General features: G+C 42.0%; 2 protein-coding genes across 3 annotated transcripts in view; one reads left to right on the top strand and one right to left on the bottom strand.

The window, feature by feature from the left end:
- Kaz (E3 ubiquitin-protein transferase Katazuke) overlaps positions 1-24172 on the top strand; it is a 116685-nt gene that overhangs the window by 25756 nt on the left and 66757 nt on the right. For both annotated transcript variants that reach the window (XM_071673425.1, XM_071673424.1), the window contains exons 4-5: positions 3641-3820; positions 19521-19744. In XM_071673425.1, the coding sequence (XP_071529526.1) occupies positions 3641-3820; positions 19521-19744 (404 nt within the window). The remainder of the gene's footprint in view (positions 1-3640; positions 3821-19520; positions 19745-24172) is intronic.
- LOC139755274 (uncharacterized) lies at positions 17280-18791 on the bottom strand. Its single transcript, XM_071673393.1, has 3 exons — positions 18309-18791; positions 18049-18170; positions 17280-17555 (listed from the first exon to the last, which is right to left on the bottom strand). The coding sequence occupies exons 1-3, from the start codon at positions 18700-18702 to the stop codon at positions 17397-17399; spliced, it is 675 nt and encodes a 224-aa protein (XP_071529494.1). The 5' UTR covers positions 18703-18791; the 3' UTR covers positions 17280-17396.

Below are 24172 nucleotides of genomic sequence, written 5' to 3'. Positions count from 1 at the left end.
GCAGCTCTAACCCTCTAAAACACTGAAGAATAGTCTTACTGAGTTGCTGGTACACTAGTTCATTGGTTGCAGGGTCAGAGTATATGTCATTGTTAAGGTGCGGTCATCTAATGACCACAGCTTTGTCTTTAAAACATATAGTAGCACATAGATATATATGCATAAGAATGCTACTTATCCCTGAGGTTGGGGAGAAAGAATTCTACCTCTGTTCATCCTCCTCGAAGGCTCTGACTGAGTTGTGTGAATGTATGTGAAGATGAAAAGAGAGGAGAGACAGTTAGTATGTTTGAGGAAAGAAGCCTGGATGTTCTGATAGAAATGAAGCTCAAGGGTAAAGGGGAAGACTGGTTTGGAAATGTCTTGGTAGTAAAGTCAGGTGTTGGTGAGAGGACAAGAACTAAGGAAGGAGTAGCACTGCACCTGAATCGGCAGTTGTGGGAGTGTATGATAGAGTGTAAAAACGTAAATTCTAGATTAATATAGGTAAAAGAGAATGTGGATGGCGAGAGATGGGTGATTATTGGTGCTTATGCACCTGGCCATAGGAAGAAAGATCATGAGAGACAAGTGCTTTGGGAGCAGTTGAGTGAGTGAGTCAGCAGTTTTGGTCCACAAGACTGGTTATTAGTGATGGATGATTTAAATGCAAAGGTGCATAATGTGGCAGTTGTGGGTATAATTGGTGCACATGGGATATTTAGTGATATGAATGGAAATGGTAAAGAGCTTGTGGAGTTGTGTGCTGAAAAAAGACTGGTGACTGAGAATACCTGAATTAACGAGGTATACACAAGTATACGTATGCGAGATAAGGGATATATATATATGTTATTTCACAACTCCAGAGGTGTTACCAGAATCTGCCTGCATGAGGTTACGCTATGAATGGAAAGTCACCTTTAGTAACGTTACATCATTGGCAATAGAAGAAATAGAATGCAGACTTGTCAAGGAACTTTTCACTTCACAGAAATCCATCACTTCCTGCTTGATTGTAGTGCAGCCCAGAAGCTGCAGGAACCCTATAAAAGGAGAAGTTAAGAAAATACTATGCCAGAACCCCTTTTATGGGGCTCCAGTATCTTTCAGGCTGCACTCCATGCAGGAGCAAGGAAATGATGGTCCTATTTGAAATGAGAAGGCCGTGATGAGACTATGCTCCTATCCATGGTACAATCTTGCTGAAAATGTCTCTTTCCTCTTGGTGTAACCTCTTAGCAGGGGTAGTCAACAATGAGGAAAACATATGGGCAGGTGGTTGTATACAAATAAGGGGTAAGAATGTGATGGAGTGAGTATTTTGAAAGACTCTTGAATATGTTAGATGATTGGGAGGCAGATGTGGTGTGTTTGGGATGAGGTTGCATACAGAGTAAGAGAGTCACAGCGAATAGTATTGGGCTTCCTCACTTATACCCAGTGTTATGATCATAGAAAAAGTTAGTACAAGTGACTTTGGTATAAGTGATTACAGTTACTTAGTTAAAAGGGGGTTCCATTCCTGTCCAGTAGCAAAGTCTCCATTTCACTATATATCAAATGAATATTAACAATAGAGTAATAGATCATATATATTTTTAGTGAAACTAAAATCCATGAGAAAATGAACAAACTGGCTGGGTAGATGATAGGGTGGCAAGCAGGATGTGGTAATCTCCATGCCTGACTGCCACTACCCATGTTAGGCTGGTTACTTTCCTTTTTAATCCATATCCTACACTTTTCTTGATATTCACCTTCTCTCTTGATCCATACCCCATGTGCTGTTTCTTTCCATACCCCACATCCCCTATTGATCCTACACACCAGCCTTTTTTCCTTTTTTATCCACCCTACACCATCGATCTTGATCCACATCCCACACCATCTTTTTTGCCCCAGACTTAACACTTTTCTCTGTTACACCCGATACTGTCTCTCTTGATCTACACCCAAACCAGCTTTCTTGATCCACACCCCTCTTCTCGGTATCCTCACCCCAACCCAGTTTCCTTGATTTACACCCCTCTTTTCTCTATCCACACCCCACACCAGTTTCCTTGATCCACACCCCACATCACCTCTCTTGGTCCACATCCCATACCAACTTTTTATTTCTAAACATCAGACTTCCTCTCCATCCAAACCACACCCCAGCTGTTTTGATCCATAACTGATACCACCTCTCTTGATCCATTACCAACAACGCCTTCCATGATACACAACCCACACCATTTTTCGTGATCTACAACACAAACCTCTCTTGATTCACAACCCACACTCCCTTTCTTGATCCATATCCCAGACCACCTCTCTTGATCTATGCTCCATCCCATCTCTCTTGATTCACACCCCATCCTAATTTTCTCATCCAAACCTCAAATTTCTTCTCTTGATCCACAACCCACACCACCTCTCTTGATCCACAAACCACACTTTCTTTCTTGATCCACACCATGCATCATCTGTCTTTATCCACCCCACCACCCATACCCTTTCTTGATCTACACCACCATTCCTGATTCACATTGCACACCACCTCTCTTAATCCATACCCAATACCACTCATGACCCACACCCCACAGCACCTTTCTTGATCCACACTCCAAATTCCTTTTGTTCCAATCTCCCAATTCCTCTTGATTCACACCCCTTTTTCCCTCTACTCTTGTTCTACTTCCCACACTGCAGACCACCACTTTCTCCACATCCCACCCTTCCTCATTTGATCTATGCCCCAGACCCCTCTTAATCCACACCTCTCATCACTTCTAAAACTACACCCTGCACCACCTCTTGATCCACATCCCATTACCGCTTATTTGATCCATACCCCACACCCCTACCTGATCCACACCTCACACCACCACTCGTAATCCATACTCCACACTCCTTCTCTTGATCCAGTCCCAACTCCACGCCTTGATCCATACCCTACACCAACTCTTTCTGCACACCCCACACCACTTCATGCTCCATCTTACACTGGTACTTGCTCCATACCCCACACCACCCCTTGCTCCACACCCTACACCACCTCTTGATCCATATCCCACACCTCTTTTCTTGATCCACACCCTAAACTCCACCTCTTTTCTTGATCCACACCCTAAACTCTTCATGATCTTCACCCAACTCTCCCTGTCTTGATCCACACCCCTCATCACTTCTTGATCCACATCCCATGTAAATTCTTGATCCATGCCCCTCATCACCTCTTGATCTAATCTCCACATCACTTCTTGATCTAAATCTTGCATCACCTCTTGATCCACAACCCAAATCACCTCTTGATCCACAACCCACACCAGCTGTTGTGATCTAAAGATTCACCCCCTTTGTGATCCATATTACCATGACGTCCCTGCAGTGTTCAGGAAGCAAATCATGTGTATATTAGATGCAGCTTCCCTCATTCCTTAACACACTATCCTGATTTTTAATCATCTCCCTCTTTCCATACTTTTGCATTCAGCATCAAGTTGAGTAGATGTGCTTCAGCTTTTTAAGTTGTCTTCAGTATGTAAAGGTGTGGAGATGTATTTTTGTAGATTACATTCATATCTTTGCATAGGAAAGACAAAAGAAGTTATTATTGTGTGAATGGAAAAAGAATTTGTCAGAGTAGTTGGAGTAAAAATGCATAATCTTATTAAAGGCAGAGGAGGCCACACAAGAGGAGATGGAGTCTGGACGTGTGGTAAAACGTCGTGTCGATCATTTGAAGGACCACGACTCCCTCAGCCCCTCTGTTGTTGCTGAATGGAAGCGTGCCAGACTTGACCGATTGTTAGTGGAATATCTTCTTCGAGCTGGCTGTTATTCGACAGCTACCAAGGTTGGTAAAAGTTTATGGAAATATGAAAACTGTAGGCATGTTTTTCATAAAAATCTTTGCTGTTGATTTTAGGCACTGCAATACCAGAACTTCATCAGTTTATATAGTTTCAAGTATTCTGCATTATGGATAAGTACTTGCTCCAGCTCTTTTCTGTTAAGGATTTTTTTTTTTTTTTTTTTGTTACATAAGGTAAAAAATGAGAGCAGTAGTAATGGAAAACCAATATTGCTTTAAGTGAATTGAGAGAATGTATTAAGGTTGAAGAAGTGGAATTGAGTGGATATTTAATGTGAAAAGCATCTTACAGTGATATGAAGAAAGGTTGTTTCACAATTTTGAACATTATTTTTATCTAAGGTTTCACTGTTTAGCAGATGTCCAGACAGGCCATACCTGAAAGGACTTTTGTTTTCTTTTCATACTTGTTCTTCGTTTCCCACATTACCAAGATTGTACCAGATATAGATTATGAAATGGCTTCATTCACTCACATTCAATGTCTAGCTGTCATGTGTAATGCATCAAAACAATAGCCCTCAACCAGGCTCCACAGACCTTTCTGTGGTTTCCCCCAACAGCCTCATATGCCCTGGTTCAGTCCATTAACAATATGTTGCCCTGTCTGCCACATTGTTCCACTTCACTCTATCCCGTACATGCCTCTCACCCTCCTGCATGTTCATGCTCCAGCCACTTAAGATCATATTCACTCCATCCTTCCTCCTCCAATTTGGTCTCCTCCTTCTCCTTGTCCCCTCTATTTCTGACGCATATATTCTCTTTGTCAACCTCTCTCCACTCGTTCTCTCCACACATTCACACCTTTTCAGCTCCTTCATCCACACTCTTCTTATTACCACACCTCTCTCTGACTCATTTATTACTTACTTGATCAAACCACCTCACACCACATATGCCCTAAGACATTGCATTTCCATAACCTTCACACACATCTCATCTGTAGCATCCCTTGCATTCATACAATATTGTTGGGGCTACTGTACCTTCAAACATACCCATTTTTGCCCTCCTAGGTAATGACCTTTCTCTTTTTCGCATGCCACAGTGCTCCCAGAACCTTCACCCCTTCACCTATTCTGTGATTCTTTTCCTCTTACATGGATCCATTCTCTGCCGTGTCCATTCCCAGGTATCTAAAACACTTCACTTCCTCCACGTTTTCTCCATTGAGACTCAAACCCTAATTAACATGTCTCTTCACACTGCTAGACCTAATTACCTTCTTGATTTTATTCACATACACTCTCAACTTTCTCTTTTCACACACTCTCCCAAACACTGACACCAACTTCTGCTATTTCTCACTTGACTCTGCCACTAGTGCTGTTTTTCAGCAAACAACGACTGACCTTTCCCAGGTCCCCCCTCACCCCCTACAGACTGCAAACCTGCCCTCTATTCAAGGCCCTTGCATTCACAATTCTGTAATATGTCATCTTCATATTTTCAATTGAATGGTTCCCCAAATTCAATAAACCAGTTATTATCTTTATCATGGATAGAGATGCCTTGTGGCAGATCTTAGAAATATATGGTGTTGGAGGAAAGCTACCTGAAATGCTGAAAAGTTTCTTATTTTATTTTTTATTTTTACTTATCATACTTGAATGCTGTTTCCCACATTAGCAAGGTAGTGTCAGGAAACAGTTGAAGAAAGACCCATCCACTCATAAACACACATTCAGATGCTCAACCTACGATAGGGTTACGTTCCTATAAACCAATCGTAAGTTGAAAATATCATTAGCCGAAAATACATTTAATACTGTACAACTAGCCTACCAAACATCATAGCTTAATCTAGTCTACCTTAAATGTTCTCAGAACACTTACGTTACCCCACAGTTGGACAACGTCATCTCACACAAAGCCTATTTCATAATAAAGTGTTGAATGTCGCACCATCATAAAGTAAAAAGATTGTGTCGAACCATCATAAGTCCTGGAGCATTTGTATGTACATATTAGTGGTGGTCCAAATGTATGTTTTTCAACATTCATGGATGCAAATATGAATTTTCTGTATTCCTGAAAATTGATGCAGATATTCTGTTTGATGATGGAAACGTGAGTTTTTCATATTTTTTTGCATGAATTGATTTTAGTTATAAGAGTTTCAGCCATAGAAAATTGAATGAAAATTATTTTTATCAATTTTCTTTGTTTGAAGGAATAGTAGTTCCAACAATACTATATGTTTGCAAGGCATGGGCTATGGTTAGGGTTGTACGGAAGAGGATAGATGTGTTAGAAATGAAATGTTTGAGGACAATGTGTGGTGTGAGGTGGTTTGATCGAGTAAGTAATGAAAGACTAAGAGAGAGACGTGAAAATAAAAGGAGTATGGTTGAGATAGCAAAAGAGAGTGTGTTGAAATGGTTTGGACATATGGAGAGAATGAGTGAGGAAAGATTGACAAAGAGGATATATGTGTCAGAGATGGAGGGAACAAGGAGAAGCAGCGGACCAAATTGGAGGGTGAGAGGCATGCAAGGAATAGAGTGAATTGGAAAGATGTGGTATATGAGGGTTGACGTGCTGTCAATGGACTGAACCAGGGCATGTGAAACGTCTGGGGTTAAACCATGGAAAGGTCTGTGAGGCCTGGGTGTGGATAAGGAACTGTGGTTTTGGTGCATTACACATGACAGCTAGAGACTGAGTGTGAATGAACGTGGCCTTTTGTCTGTTTTTTGGCGCTGCCTTGCTGAAGCAGGGGTTAGTGATACTGTTTCCTGTGGGGCAGAGTAGCACCAGGAATGGATGAAGGCAAGCAAGTATGAATATGTACACGTGTCTTTCTGTATGTGTATGTATATGTATGTATATATTTATATGTTGATATGTATATGTGGGCTATGGATAGAGTTGTGCGCAGGAGGATGGATGTGCTGGAAATGAGATGTTTGAGGACAATGTGTGGTGTGAGGTGGTTTGATCGAGTAAGTAACATAAGGGTAAGAGAGATGTGTGGAAATATAAAGAGCATGGTTGAGAGAGCAGAAGAGGGTGTTTTGAAATGGTTTGGGCACATGGAGAGAATGAGTGAGGAAAGATTGACCAAGAGGATATATGTGTCGGAGGTGGAGGGAACGAGGAGAAGAGGGAGACCAAATTGGAGGTGGAAAGATGGAGTGAAAAAGATTTTGTGTGATCGGGGCCTGAACATGCAGGGGGGTGTAAGGAGGGCAAGGAATAGAGTGAATTGGAGCGATGTGGTATACCGGGGTTGACGTGCTATCAGTGGATTGAATCAAGGCATGTGAAGCGTCTGGGGTAAACCATGGAAAGCTGTGTAGGTATGTATATTTGCGTGTGTGGATGTATGTATATACATGTGTATGGGGGTGGGTTGGGCCATTTCTTTCGTCTGTTTCCTTGCGCTACCTCGCAAACGCGGGAGACAGCGACAAAAAAAAAAAAAAAATGTATATGTGTGTGTGTATATGTGCATGTATGGGCATTTATGTATATATGTATGTATATGAGTGGTAGGGCCATTCTTCATGTTTCCTGGTGCTACCTGGCACAATGATACCAGGATGTGGGGCAAGGACTCAGATCTTATATGCATCCCTCCACCCATTGAAGGAGGAATTTTGACTATAGTTTATATTTTTACTTTGTAGCTGTTTTACATTGGAATGATATTATGAACAAGTGAAAAATATGTTGACATAAGGACTTAGTATTAATGATTAAATTTGATTATTGGGAGGATATGTGTATATATATATTTTTTTTTTTTTATACTTTGTCGCTGTCTCCCGCGTATTGCGAGGTAGCGCAAGGAAACAGACGAAAGAAATGGCCCAACCCCCCCCATACACATGTACATACACACGTCCACACACACAAATATACATACCTACACAGCTTTCCATGGTTAACCCCGGACGCTTCACATGCCCTGATTCAATCCACTGACAGCACGTCAACCCCTGTATACCACATCGCTCCAATTCACTCTATTCCTTGCCCTCCTTTCACCCTCCTGCATGTTCAGGCCCCGATCACACAAAATCTTTTTCACTCCATCTTTCCACCTCCAATTTGGTCTCCCTCTTCTCCTCGTTCCCTCCACCTCCGACACATATATCCTCTTGGTCAATCTTTCCTCACTCATTCTCTCCATGTGCCCAAACCATTTCAAAACAATCTCTTCTGCTCTCTCAACCACGCTCTTTTTATTTCCACACATCTCTCTTACCCTTACGTTACTTACTCGATCAAACCACCTCACACCACACATTGTCCTCAAACATCTCATTTCCAGCACATCCATCCTCCTGCGCACAACTCTATCCATAGCCCACGCCTCGCAACCATACAACATTGTTGGAACTACTATTCCTTCAAACATACCCATTTTTGCTTTCCGGGATAATGTTCTCGACTTCCACACATTTTTCAAGGGGGATTTATTATATGGAGAAGGCATATGATAGAGTTAATAGAGATGCTCTGTAGAAGGTATTAAGAATATATGGTATGGGAGGCAAGTTGTTAGAAGCAGTGAAAAGTTTTTATCGAGGATGTAAGGCATGTGTACGTGTAGGAAGAGAGGAAAGTGATTGGTTCTCAGTGAATGTAGGTTTGCGGCAGGGGTGTGTGATGTCTCCATGGTTGTTTAATTTGTTTATGGATGGGGTTGTTAGGGAGGTGAATTCAAGAGTTTTGGAAAGAGGGGCAAGTATGAAGTCTGTTGGGGATGAGAGCTTGGGAAGTGAGTCAGTTGTTGTTCGCTGATGATACAGCGCTGGTGGCTGATTCATGTGAGAAACTGCAGAAGCTGGTGACTGAGTTTGGTGAAGTGTGTGAAAGAAGAAAGTTAAGAGTAAATGTGAATAAGAGCAAGGTAATTAGGTACAGTAGGGTTGAGAGTCAAGTCAAGTGGGAGGTAAGTTTGAATGGAGAAAAACTAGAGGAAGTAAAGTGTTTTAGATATCTGGGAGTGGATCTGGCAGCGGATGGAACCATGGAAGCCGAAGTGAATCATAGGGTGGGGGAGGGGGCGAAAATCCTGGGAGCCTTGAAGAATGTTTGGAAGTCGAGAAGATTATCTCGGAAAGCAAAAATGGCTATGTTTGAAGGAATAGTGGTTCCAACAATGTTGTATGGTTGCGAGGCGTGGGCCAAGCATAGAGTTGTGTGCAGGAGGGTGGATGTGCTGGAAATGAGATGTTTGAGGACAATGTGTGGTGTGAGGTGGTTTGATCGAGTAAGTAATGAAAGGGTAAGAGAGATGTGTAGAAATAAAAAGAGCGTGGTTGAGAGAGCAGAAGAGGGTGTTTTGAAATGGTTTGGGCACATGGAGAGAATGAGTGAGGAAAGACTGACCAAGAGGATATATGTGTCGGAGGTGGAGGGAACGAGGAGAAGTGGGAGACCAAATTGGAGGTGGAAAGATGGAGTGAAAAAGATTTTGAGTGATCGGGGCCTGAACATGCAGGAGGGTGAAAGGCGGGCAAGGAATAGAGTGAATTGGATCGATGTGGTATACTGGGGTTGACGTGCTGTCAGTGGATTGAATCAGGGCATGTGAAGCGTCTGGGGTAAACCATGGAAAGTTGGGCGGGGCCTGGATGTGGAAAGGGAGCTGTGGTTTTGGGCATTATTGCATGACAGCTAGAGACTAAGTGTGAACGAATGGGGCCTTTGTTGTCTCTTCCTAGCACTACCTCGCACACATGAGGGGGGAGGGGGATGGTATTCCATGTGTGGCGAGGTGGCGATGGGAATGAATAAAGGCAGACAGTGTGAATTGTGTGCATGGGTATATATGTATGTGTCTGTGTGTGTATATATATGTGTACATTGAGATGTATGGGTATGTATATTTGCGTGTGTGGACGTGTATGTATATACATGTGTATGGGGGTGGATTGGGCCATTTCTTTCGTCTGTTTCCTTGCGCTACCTCGCAAACGCGGGAGACAGGGACAAAGCAAAATAGATAAATAAAATATATATATATATATATATATATATATATATATATATATATATATATATATATATATATATATATATATATATATTTTTTTTTTTTTTTTTTTTTGCTTTGTCACTGTCTCCCGCGTTTGCGAGGTAGCGCAAGGAAACAGACGAAAGAAATGGCCCAACCCACCCCCATACACATGTATATACATACGTCCAAACACGCAAATATACATACCTACACAGCTTTCCATGGTTTACCCCAGACGCTTCACATGCCTTGATTCAATCCACTGACAGCACGTCAACCCCGGTATACCACATCGCTCCAATTCACTCTATTCCTTGCCCTCCTTTCACCCTCCTGCATGCTCAGGCCCTGATCACACAAAATCTTTTTCACTCCATCTTTCCACCTCCAATTTGGTCTCCCTCTTCTCCTTGTTCCCTCCACCTCCGACACATATATCCTCTTGGTCAATCTTTCCTCACTCATCCTCTCCATGTGCCCAAACCACTTCAAAACACCCTCTTCTGCTCTCTCAACCACGCTCTTTTTATTTCCACACATCTCTCTTACCCTTACGTTACTCACTCGATCAAACCACCTCACACCACACATTGTCCTCAAACATCTCATTTCCAGCACATCCATCCTCCTGCGCACAACTCTATCCATAGCCCACGCCTCGCAACCATACAACATTGTTGGAACCACTATTCCTTTAAACATACCCATTTTTGCTTTCCGAGATAATGTTCTCGACTTCCACACATTCTTCAAGGCCCCCAGGATTTTCGCCCCCTCCCCCACCCTATGATCCACTTCCGCTTCCATGGTTCCATCCGCTGCCAGATCCACTCCCAGATATCTAAAACACTTCACTTCCTCCAGTTTTTCTCCATTCAAACTCACCTCCCAATTGACTTGACCCTCAACCCTACTGTACCTAATAACCTTGCTCTTAGTCACATTTACTCTTAACTTTCTTCTTCCACACACTTTACCAAACTCAGTCACCAGCTTCTGCAGTTTCTCACATGAATCAGCCACCAGCGCTGTATCATCAGCGAACAACAACTGACTCACTTCTCAAGCTCTCTCATCCCCAACAGACTTCATACTTGCCCCTCTTTCCAAAACTCTTGCATTTACCTCCCTAACAACCCCATCCATAAACAAATTAAACAACCATGGAGACATCACACACCCCTGCCGCAAACCTACATTCACTGAGAACCAATCACTTTCCTCTCCTCCTACACGTACACATGCCTTACATCCTCGATAAAAACTTTTCACTGCTTCTAACAACTTTCCTCCCACACCATATATTCTTAATACCTTCCACAGAGCATCTCTATCAACTCTATCATATGCCTTCTCCAGATCCATAAATGCTACATACAAATCCATTTGCTTTAGGGAGAATAAAAAGATGTTCTGGAAGGAGGTAAATAGGGTGCGTAAGACAAGGGAGCAAATGGGAACTTCGGTGAAGGGCGCAAGTGGGGAGGTGATAACAAGTAGTGGTGATGTGAGAAGGAGATGGAGTGAGTATTTTGAAGGTTTGTTGAATGTGTTTGATGATAGAGTGGCAGATGTAGGGTGTTTTGGTCGAGGTGGTGTGCAAAGTGAGAGGGTTAGGGAAAATGATTTGGTAAACAGAGAAGAGGTAGTGAAAGCTTTGCGGAAGATGAAAGCCGGCAAGGCAGCAGGTTTGGATGGTATTGCAGTGGAATTTATTAAAAAAGGGGGTGACTGTATTGTTGACTGGTTGGTAAGGTTATTTAATGTATGTATGACTCATGGTGAGGTGCCTGAGGATTGGCGGAATGCGTGCATAGTGCCATCGTACAAAGGCAAAGGGGATAAGAGTGAGTGCTCAAATTACAGAGGTATAAGTTTGTTGAGTATTCCTGGTAAATTATATGGGAGGGTATTGATTGAGAGGGTGAAGGCATGTACAGAGCATCAGATTGGGGAAGATCAGTGTGGTTTCAGAAGTGGTAGAGGATGTGTGGATCAGGTGTTTGCTTTGAAGAATGTATGTGAGACATACTTAGAAAAGCAAAATATATATATATATATATATATATATATATATATATATATATATATGTTGTATGGTTGCGAGGCGTGGGCCAAGCATAGAGTTGTGTGCAGGAGGGTGGATGTGCTGGAAATGAGATGTTTGAGGACAATGTGTGGTGTGAGGTGGTTTGATCGAGTAAGTAATGAAAGGGTAAGAGAGATGTGTAGAAATAAAAAGAGCGTGGTTGAGAGAGCAGAAGAGGGTGTTTTGAAATGGTTTGGGCACATGGAGAGAATGAGTGAGGAAAGACTGACCAAGAGGATATATGTGTCGGAGGTGGAGGGAACGAGGAGAAGTGGGAGACCAAATTGGAGGTGGAAAGATGGAGTGAAAAAGATTTTGAGTGATCGGGGCCTGAACATGCAGGAGGGTGAAAGGCGGGCAAGGAATAGAGTGAATTGGATCGATGTGGTATACTGGGGTTGACGTGCTGTCAGTGGATTGAATCAGGGCATGTGAAGCGTCTGGGGTAAACCATGGAAAGTTGGGCGGGGCCTGGATGTGGAAAGGGAGCTGTGGTTTTGGGCATTATTGCATGACAGCTAGAGACTAAGTGTGAACGAATGGGGCCTTTGTTGTCTCTTCCTAGCACTACCTCGCACACATGAGGGGGGAGGGGGATGGTATTCCATGTGTGGCGAGGTGGCGATGGGAATGAATAAAGGCAGACAGTGTGAATTGTGTGCATGGGTATATATGTATGTGTCTGTGTGTGTATATATATGTGTACATTGAGATGTATGGGTATGTATATTTGCGTGTGTGGACGTGTATGTATATACATGTGTATGGGGGTGGATTGGGCCATTTCTTTCGTCTGTTTCCTTGCGCTACCTCGCAAACGCGGGAGACAGGGACAAAGCAAAATAGATAAATAAAATATATATATATATATATATATATATATATATATATATATATATATATATATATATATATATATATATATATATTTTTTTTTTTTTTTTTTTTTGCTTTGTCACTGTCTCCCGCGTTTGCGAGGTAGCGCAAGGAAACAGACGAAAGAAATGGCCCAACCCACCCCCATACACATGTATATACATACGTCCAAACACGCAAATATACATACCTACACAGCTTTCCATGGTTTACCCCAGACGCTTCACATGCCTTGATTCAATCCACTGACAGCACGTCAACCCCGGTATACCACATCGCTCCAATTCACTCTATTCCTTGCCCTCCTTTCACCCTCCTGCATGCTCAGGCCCTGATCACACAAAATCTTTTTCACTCCATCTTTCCACCTCCAATTTTGTCTCCCTCTTCTCCTTGTTCCCTCCACCTCCGACACATATATCCTCTTGGTCAATCTTTCCTCACTCATCCTCTCCATGTGCCCAAACCACTTCAAAACACCCTCTTCTGCTCTCTCAACCACGCTCTTTTTATTTCCACACATCTCTCTTACCCTTACGTTACTCACTCGATCAAACCACCTCACACCACACATTGTCCTCAAACATCTCATTTCCAGCACATCCATCCTCCTGCGCACAACTCTATCCATAGCCCACGCCTCGCAACCATACAACATTGTTGGAACCACTATTCCTTTAAACATACCCATTTTTGCTTTCCGAGATAATGTTCTCGACTTCCACACATTCTTCAAGGCCCCCAGGATTTTCGCCCCCTCCCCCACCCTATGATCCACTTCCGCTTCCATGGTTCCATCCGCTGCCAGATCCACTCCCAGATATCTAAAACACTTCACTTCCTCCAGTTTTTCTCCATTCAAACTCACCTCCCAATTGACTTGACCCTCAACCCTACTGTACCTAATAACCTTGCTCTTAGTCACATTTACTCTTAACTTTCTTCTTCCACACACTTTACCAAACTCAGTCACCAGCTTCTGCAGTTTCTCACATGAATCAGCCACCAGCGCTGTATCATCAGCGAACAACAACTGACTCACTTCTCAAGCTCTCTCATCCCCAACAGACTTCATACTTGCCCCTCTTTCCAAAACTCTTGCATTTACCTCCCTAACAACCCCATCCATAAACAAATTAAACAACCATGGAGACATCACACACCCCTGCCGCAAACCTACATTCACTGAGAACCAATCACTTTCCTCTCCTCCTACACGTACACATGCCTTACATCCTCGATAAAAACTTTTCACTGCTTCTAACAACTTTCCTCCCACACCATATATTCTTAATACCTTCCACAGAGCATCTCTATCAACTCTATCATATGCCTTCTCCAGATCCATAAATGCTACATACAAATCCATTTGCTTTAGGGAGAATAAAAAGATGTTCTGGAAGGAGGTAAATAGGGTGCGTAAGACAAGGGAGCAAATGGGAACTTCGGTGAAGGGCGCAAGTGGGGAGGTGATAACAAGTAGTGGTGATGTGAGAAGGAGATGGAGTGAGTATTTTGAAGGTTTGTTGAATGTGTTTGATGATAGAGTGGCAGATGTAGGGTGTTTTGGTCGAGGTGGTGTGCAAAGTGAGAGGGTTAGGGAAAATGATTTGGTAAACAGAGAAGAGGTAGTGAAAGCTTTGCGGAAGATGAAAGCCGGCAAGGCAGCAGGTTTGGATGGTATTGCAGTGGAATTTATTAAAAAAGGGGGTGACTGTATTGTTGACTGGTTGGTAAGGTTATTTAATGTATGTATGACTCATGGTGAGGTGCCTGAGGATTGGCGGAATGCGTGCATAGTGCCATCGTACAAAGGCAAAGGGGATAAGAGTGAGTGCTCAAATTACAGAGGTATAAGTTTGTTGAGTATTCCTGGTAAATTATATGGGAGGGTATTGATTGAGAGGGTGAAGGCATGTACAGAGCATCAGATTGGGGAAGATCAGTGTGGTTTCAGAAGTGGTAGAGGATGTGTGGATCAGGTGTTTGCTTTGAAGAATGTATGTGAGAAATACTTAGAAAAGCAAAATATATATATATATATATATATATATATATATATATATATATATATATATATATGTTGTATGGTTGCGAGGCGTGGGCTATGGATAGAGTTGTGCGCAGGAGGATTGATGTGCTGGAAATGAGATGTTTGAGGACAATGTGTGGTGTGAGGTGGTTTGATCGAGTGAGTAACGTAAGGGTAAGAGAGATGTGTGGAAATAAAAAGAGCGTGGTTGAGAGAGCAGAAGAGGGTGTTTTGAAATGGTTTGGGCACATGGAGAGAATGAGTGAGGAAAGATTGACCAAGAGGATATGTGTCGGAGGTGGAGGGAACGAGGAGAAGAGGGAGACCAAATTGGAGGTGGAAAGATGGAGTGAAAAAGATTTTGTGTGATCGGGGCCTGAACATGCAGGAGGGTGAAAGGAGGGCAAGGAATAGAGTGAATTGGAGCGATGTGGTATACCGGGGTTGACGTGCTGTCAGTGGATTGAATCAAGGCATGTGAAGCGTCTGGGGTAAGCCATGGAAAGCTGTGTAGGTATGTATATTTGCGTGTGTGGACGTATGTATATACATGTGTATGGGGGTGGGTTGGGCCATTTCTTTCGTCTGTTTCCTTGCGCTACCTCGCAAACGCGGGAGACAGCGACAAAGTATAATAAAAATATAATATAATAATATATATATATATATATATATATATATATATATATATATATATATATATATATATATATATATCAGATTGGGGAAGAGCAGTGTGGTTTCAGAAGTGGTAGAGGATGTGTGGATCAGGTGTTTGCTTTGAAGAATGTATGTGAGAAATACTTAGAAAAGCAAATGGATTTGTATGTAGCATTTATGGATCTGGAGAAGGCATATGATAGAGTTGATAGAGATGCTCTGTGGAAGGTATTAAGAATATATGGTGTGGGAGGAAAGTTGTTAGAAGCAGTGAAAAGTTTTTATCGAGGATGTAAGGCATGTGTACGTGTAGGAAGAGAGGAAAGTGATTGGTTCTCAGTGAATGTAGGTTTGCGGCAGGGGTGTGTGATGTCTCCATGGTTGTTTAATTTGTTTATGGATGGGGTTGTTAGGGAGGTAAATGCAAGAGTTTTGGAAAGAGGGGCAAGTATGAAGTCTGTTGGGGATGAGAGAGCTTGGGAAGTGAGTCAGTTGTTGTTCGCTGATGATACAGCGCTGGTGGCTGATTCATGTGAGAAACTGCAGAAGCTGGTGACTGAGTTTGGTAAAGTGTGTGGAAAAAGAAAGTTAAGAGTAAATGTGAATAAGAGCAAGGTTATTAGGTACAGTAGGGTTGAGGGTCAAGTCAATTGGGAGGTGAGTTTGAATGGAGAAAGGCTGGAGGAAGTGAAGTGTTTTAGATATCTGGGAGTGGATCTGGCAGCGGATGGAACCATGGAAGTGGAAGTGGATCATAGGGTGGGGGAGGGGGCGAAAATTCTGGGAGCCTTGAAGAATGTGTGGAAGTCGAGAACATTATCTCGGAAAGCAAAAATGGGTATGTTTGAAGGAATAGTGGTTCCAACAATGTTGTATGGTTGCGAGGCGTGGGCTATGGATAGAGTTGTGCGCAGGAGGATGGATGTGCTGGAAATGAGATGTTTGAGGACAATGTGTGGTGTGAGGTGGTTTGATCGAGTGAGTAACGTAAGGGTAAGAGAGATGTGTGGAAATAAAAAGAGCGTGGTTGAGAGAGCAGAAGAGGGTGTTTTGAAGTGGTTTGGGCACATGGAGAGAATGAGTGAGGAAAGATTGACCAAGAGGATATATGTGTCGGAGGTGGAGGGAACGAGAAGAGGGAGACCAAATTGGAGGTGGAAAGATGGAGTGAAAAAGATTTTGTGTGATCGGGGCCTGAACATGCAGGAGGGTGAAAGGAGGGCAAGGAATAGAGTGAATTGGAGCGATGTGGTATACCGGGGTTGACGTGCTGTCAGTGGATTGAATCAAGGCATGTGAAGCGTCTGGGATAAACCATGGAAAGCTGTGTAGGTATGTATATTTGCGTGTGGACGTATGTATATACATGTGTATGGGGGGGGGGTTGGGCCATTTCTTTCGTCTGTTTCCTTCCACTACCTCGCAAACGCGGGAGACAGCGACAAAGTATAATAAAAAAAAATAATAAAAAAATATATATATATATATATTTATATAAGAAATAAAAGCTCAGCTCTCTTAGTAGAAAGCCTGTTCCTCTTTTCATCATATATCAGACCGGTACTACTAAAGAAACATTTGCTCGCAACACTTGATGGAGGGCAAGCCAAGAATGTCTGGGCTAAGTGAGAGAGAATAAAATATGTTTCTTTATGCTTTCTCCACCAAGTCCAGGGATCTTCAGCTGCAGCAATGCACTTCTCTTTGTGGTACTTGTAGATGATTTTTGACATTTGCTGACTGCTATGAAAGCTGGTTATCATCTTCATCATCACTGCTTAATGGAAGGATTGCATTAAGTGCTGAAGCAAAATCTTTGCTTGTAGATGATTGAGAAACTTGAGATACATCTGAAAGCTGGTTTTTTTTGGGGGGTATTTCTTCTTGAGTGCTTGACCAAAGTTCTTCAGACAAACGGGTGATGCTATTCTTCACTCTTTCTGTAACAAATTGGGATGAAAAATTTTGCCTTATATCTTGGGTCCAAAGATATGGCCACAGCGTATATGACATTACTTTCTAGTGAATCAAACCTCTTCGATAATTCTTCCATAATTTTTCTCTCAAGTTTTTTATGCCAGGGCTTTCATGGGTGAGTGACTTAATCACCATTTTGAGTATGGTTACAAGAGGTATTACTTCAGATATCGATGATGAGGCGCTGCTGATTTTCTTGGTAACATCCTGAAACGGCTGGAGAACAGTGATGCAGTTTGTCAGAAGCGACTCATCATCAGCAGTAAGTGATGTTGTTTTAGAGTTTTCTTTCACTATAAGCAAAGTGACTCCATAACTTCTTTCATCCTAACCATCATCTGCAGCGTGCTGTTTTATCGAGTGGAAACATCATGTATCACTGATTACTGATTACCATTTATTCTGAGGTGAATTTTCTTTAATTTCTCTCGTGCCATGGCTGAGTGGTTGAAGTGAGTGGCTATAGACCTGCATTTAGAGAGGAGGTCTATAACTGATTTTTGTGAAGATAAGCCATGCATGACTGTGAGCTGCAGTTGATGGGAAGTATAGTTTGTGTTGTTGACAACAGAATGAAATTGTGCTCTTTTGATAATAACATCGGCATCCCTCATGACACAATGAACATTGTCTGAGGAAATATTCTCTGGTGTGGCCCTCAGAGAGTGGCTGTACACATCAAATGTAATTTTGATGCTTGAACTCCTTGTCAGTGCAACGACTGTCATTGAGAAATGAGAAACACCAGATTCAGTATCTGACCTCTCATCAGTTGTGGATGTTAATTTGGTAGACTCTTTCAGTGTCTTGATGGAATTGGAAACTATTTTCAACAAGATTGTATTTTATATATAATCACAAATGAGGTCTCTGTAGTACTTGTGATGTCTCAATGGATATAGTCGTGCTGCCTCTTGCATTAAACATATAAAACCAATGTCTTTTACACGTGAAAATGGCAAATTATCCATGACTATCATCTTGGCAAAGCAATGATCTATACTTTGTGATTTTGCGTTCGTAGAATCCCATACTTGTTTCTCCTCAGAGCAGCTTTTTAAAGTTTGCTGTTTTATTTTCACCAGTACTGGTGGGGATGCTTTTCTCTTCTTGCTTTCCTTGTTCTCATCCTCTTTGTGCAGCATAGCTTTATAAGCTTCTGGATGTTTACTGTTCAGATGATTTCTGAGACCGAATTTTGTTCTTCCTTTTTTGGAATAGTTTTGCTTACATAAGTTTACTCTTTGCAACATCTTTGGACATATTTTCAAAGTACTGCCACACCTCACGATACAGGTTAAGGCTACATGAATGAGTTGTGAGGCTATATACAGTTACTCAAACCCTGTAGATAAGAATAAGTGTACTAAAAAACAGAAACAGGTGAACAAAATTTAATTTACTTGTACTGACTTCCCATTCTTCTTTAGCCACCCTAATGACCATGATGTGCTAAAATGATCGAGACACATGGAAGCATGGATGGATACAGTGAGTGAACAGAGACTAACTGAGAGGATCTTTGAGTTTGAAAAGCAGGGAGTAAGTTAGGGGGAAGATTGGGAAGGTGAATAGATTAAGTGAAAGATGCTTCAGGGTAATGGTTCTAAACATTTACAAGGTTGACAGGCACGTGTGGGATAGATTGTATTTGATCAGCATGGTATAAAATGGACAGCGTGCAGTCAGTGAGATGAACCAGGGCATATTAATTGGTCAAAGTAAACTGTGGAATGGTCTGTGGGACATGTCTGTGAATGTTCGGGTCTGGTTTCAGTACATTATGCATGACATCTAGGGAGTGAATGATTGCATATGAAGCCATACTTTGTTCATTGTGTTGCCTTGCAAAGGGGAAAAGCAAGTGGGCATATGAAAAAAGTATTACAGATTTTTATTTCTGTGGTAAATAGAGCAGAATTTTTCATTTTGATTCTGTTATTAATTGAATGTGAAAAATATACAGAGGACCTGAAGAAAACAGGCCTATGTATGTTAATGAATTATGAAAAGAGTTTCATATTTCGCTAATATGAATATATTTGTAACATTAATTCCACTGACGTTGCAGTTAGCAAGTTCTCGTGGAATAGAGGGGCTTACTAACTTGGATGTATTCCTGGTTGCAAGAGAGGTGGAGCAGTCTCTGTCATGTCGTGACACAACTAAGTGCCTTTCATGGTGCCATGATAACAAGAGTAAGCTGCGAAAGCTCAATTCCTCTTTGGAGTTTAATGTACGGATGCAAGAATTTATTGAGTTGATCAAGAGTGATCGCCGAATGGATGCCATCCGGTGAGTGACCATGAGGGGTAAATTAGAGCCAAATTTGAACATTTTTGTAAGATTTAGTGTTATTATATCATGCATGATGCCATTAAATGCGAATTGATATATATATCAATATGCTAGAAAAAGATTTGATATTAAAACCTTTACTGTTAAGAGTAATCATTTGGTTACTTACAAAAAAATGATGTACAATATTACTTTTTTGCACTCTGAAACCATTTTCTAGATCTGTTTCAATTTTTCCATCTCCTCTTCACTTTGGAAATCCTTGCATCAGTGTAAATCAAGAACAAAAATATTTTTATACTTGTTATTTTACACATTAGCCATTTTCAAAATAGGCAATATAGCATCATGAACAAAGGAATGGCCTCATTTGCTCACATTCACTCTAGCTTTCATGTGATATGTGCTAAAACCAAAGCCTACTCATGGGTAACTGGTGCCCTCGACTTTTCAGTGATTTCCCCTGCCTGCCTCAAATACCCTGATTCAGTCAACTGACAGTACATTAGCCCAGTATACAACATCGCTCCAGTTTGCTGTCTCCCATGAATGCCATACATCCTCCTACATGTTCAGGCCTTGACCCTTCAAACCCTCTTTTACTTCATCCCTCCATTTTCAGTATGATTTCACCCATCTCTTTGCCACCTCCACTTTTGACACTAATATCCTTTTTGTCAACCTCTCTCCACTCGTCATGCTTATATGTCCAAACCATTTCAGCAAACCTTCTTCACCCCTCTCATACATACTCTACTTGCTACCACATCTCCCTCTGACCCAGTCACTTTTTACTCGATTACCTCTCCTTAAAGCACATTCTCCTCAAGCATTTCATTTTCAACACATCACCCTCTTCCATCCTTTTTGATCTAAAGCCCATGCTTTACATCCATATAACACCTTTGGGACTACAGTACCATCAAACAAACCCATTTTTGACCTCACAAACAGTGACCTCTCTTTCCACACACTTCTTGATGCATCTGGGACCTTAGCTTCCTCACCCACCATTTGGCTCATTTAAGCTTCCATGATTCTATCCACAGTCATATCCACTCCCAGATATCTGAAACACACCACTTTCTGCAGAGTCTCTCAGTTCAGACTCCTACCTCAAACAACCTTTTCCCTTTCCCCTCATAAACTTCTTAACCTTACCTTTATATACATTAACTACACCTTTCTCCTTTCACACGTGCTCGCAAACTAACACGCCAGTTTCTGCACTTCCTTACTTGAATCTGCCACCTAACCTGTCATCAGCATACAATAACTGATTCATCTCCATTTCCCTCCCCCAACCCACCCACTCCCAGCAGACTGCAGACCCATCCATCTTTCCAAGACCCTCACATTTACCTCCTCACCATCCAAGTTATAAACAGAGTAAACAGCCATGTTGATATCACAGACCCACCTTCGCTAAGAACAATTCACCCTCCTCTCTTTCTGCTTGCAAATATGCCTTATTCTCTTCATAGAAACTCTCACTGCCTGTAGTATATTTTCTCATACACATATTCATGACATATTCTACAGAGCATCTCTGTCAACTCTATCATATGCATTTTCCAGAACTGTAAATGCCACATGAAAACTCATTTCTTTATGTATTTCTCACACACATTCATCAAAGCAGTACCTGATCTACACATCCTTTACTACTCCAGAAACCAGTGATCCTCCCCAGTCTGATTCTCTGTATATGTCACCACCTTCTTAATCACCACTTCCCATATACCTTGCCAGTTATACTCAACATGATTTTACCTTTCTGATTCGAACATTCACTTTTCTTCCACTTGCCTTTGTACAATGTTGTTTTACAAACATTCTGCCAGTCCTCAGGCATTCATCTCAAGCCATTATACATACATTGAAAATCCTTATTCATAGTTACCCCAGGAGAGCTTCTCAAAATGGTCATGGCATTACCCACAATATCCTTTTTCTAAGAGCTCCTGCAGCTCAGGGCTGCCTTCTATTCAATGACAAGATGTTCTTTAAAGAAACTGTATGTACTTTCATCAGCTGACATTGATACAGCCTTGCTAAAGGTGACTTTTCACTAATAGTGTGTCTTAAGGTGGAAGAGTCCCACAATCAATGGATCTGGAGAAGGCATATGATAGAGGTGATAGAGATGCTCTGTGGAATATATTAAGAATATATTGTGTGGGAGGTAAGTTGCTAGAAGCAGTGAAAAGTTTTTATCGAGGATGTAAGGCATGTGTACGAGTAGGAAGAGAGGAAAGTGATTGGTTCTCAGTGAATGTCGGATTGAGGCAGGGGTGCGTGATGTCTCCATGGTTGCTTAATTTGTTTATGGATGGGGATGTTAGGGAGGTGAATGCAAGAGTTTTGGAAAGAGGGGCAAGTATGCAGTCAGTTGTGAATGAGAGGGCTTGGGAAGTGAGTCAGTTGTTGTTCTCTCATGATGCAGTGCTGGTGGCTGATTCATGTGAGAAACTGCAGAAGCTGGTGACTGAGTTTGGTAAAGTGTGTGAAAGAAGAAAGCTGAGAGTAAATGTGAATAAGAGCAAGGTTATTAGGCATATTAGGGTTTAGGGACAAGTCAATTAGGAGGTAAGTTTGAATGGAGAAAAACTGAAGAAAGTAAAGTGTTTCAGATATCTGGGAGTGGATTTGGCAGCAGATGGAACCATGGAAGTGGAAGTGAGTCACTGGGTGGGGGAGGAGTGAAAGTTCTGGGAGCATTGAAAAATGTGGAGGGTGAGAACATTATCTCGGAAAGCAAAAATAGGTATGTTTGAAGGAATAGTGGTTCCAACAATGTTATATAGTTGAGAGGCATGGGCTATAGATAGAATTGTGCGGAGGAGGGCGGCTGTGTTGGAAATGAGATGTTTGAGGACAGTATGTGGTGTGAGGTGGTTTGATCGCGTAAGTATTGAAAGGGTAAGAGAGATTTGGTAAACAGAGAAGAGGTAGTAAAAGCTTTGCGGAAGAGGAAAGCCGGCAAGGCAGCAGGTTTGGATGGTATTGCAGTGGAATTTATTAAAAAGGGGGGTGACTGTATTATTGACTGGTTGGTAAGGTTATTTAATGTATGTATGACTCATGGTGAGGTGCCTGAAGATTGGCGGAATGCATGCATAGTGCCTTTGTACAAAGGCAAAGGGGATAAGAGTGAGTGCTCAAATTACAGAGGTATAAGTTTGTTGAGTAGTCCTGGTAAATTATATGGGAGGGTATTGATTGAGAGGGTGAAGGCATGTACAAAGCATCAGATTGGGGAAGAGCAGTGTGGTTTCAGAAGTGGTAGAGGATGTGTGGATCAGGTGTTTGCTTTGAAGAATGTATGTGAGAAATACTTAGAAAAGCAAATGGATTTGTATGTAGCATTCATGGATCTGGAGAAGGCATATGATAGAGTTGATAGAGATGCTTTGTGGAAGGTATTAAGAATATATGGTGTGGGAGGCAAGTTGTTAGAAGCAGTGAAAAGTTTTTATCGAGGATGTAAGGCATGTGTACATGTAGGAAGAGAGGAAAGTGATTGGTTCTCAGTGAATGTAGGTTTGCGGCAGGGGTGTGTGATGTCGCCATGGTTGTTTAATTTGTTTATGGATGGGGTTGTTAGGGAGGTGAATGCAAGAGTTTTGGAAAGAGGGGCAAGTATGAAGTCTGTTGTGGATAAGAGAGCTTGGGAAGTGAGTCAGTTGTTGTTCACTGATGATACAGCGCTGGTGGCTGATTCATGTGAGAAACTGCAGAAGCTGGTGACTGAGTTTGGTAAAGTGTGTGAAAGAAGAAAGTTAAGAGTAAATGTGAATAAGAGCAAGGTAATTAGGTACAGTAGGGTTGAGGGTCAAGTCAATTGGGAGGTAAGTTTGAATGGAGAAAAACTGGAGGAAGTAAAATGTTTTAGATATCTGGGAGTGGATCTGGCAGCAGATGGAACCATGGAAGCGGAAATGGATCATAGGGTGGGGGAGGGGGCGAAAATCCTGGGAGCCTTGAAGAATGTGTGGAAGTCGAGAACATTATCTTGGAAAGCAAAAATGGGTATGTTTGAAGGAATAGTGGTTCCAACAATGTTGTATGGTTGCGAGGCGTGGGCTATAGATAGATTTGTGTGGAGGAGGATGGATGTGCTGGAAATGAGATGTTTGAGGACAATGTGTGGTGTGAGGTGGTTTGATCGAGTAAGTAACGTAAGGGTAAGAGAGATGTGTGGAAATAAAAAGAGCGTGGTTGAGAGAGCAGAAGAGGGTGTTTTGAAATGGTTTGGGCACATGGAGAGAATGAGTGAGGAAAGATTGACAAAGAGAATATATGTGTCGGAGGTGGAGGGAACGAGGAGAAGTGGGAGACCAAATTGGAGGTGGAAAGATGGAGTGAAAAAGATTTTGTGTGATCGAGGCCTGAACATGCAGGAGGGTGAAAGGCGTGCAGGGA

The sequence above is a fragment of the Panulirus ornatus genome, chromosome 19 (genome assembly GCF_036320965.1).
Source record: "Panulirus ornatus isolate Po-2019 chromosome 19, ASM3632096v1, whole genome shotgun sequence".
Lineage (NCBI taxonomy): Eukaryota > Metazoa > Arthropoda > Malacostraca > Decapoda > Palinuridae > Panulirus > Panulirus ornatus.
Note: the sequence above shows the minus strand (reverse complement) of the source record. Positions and strands in the feature narration are given on the sequence as shown.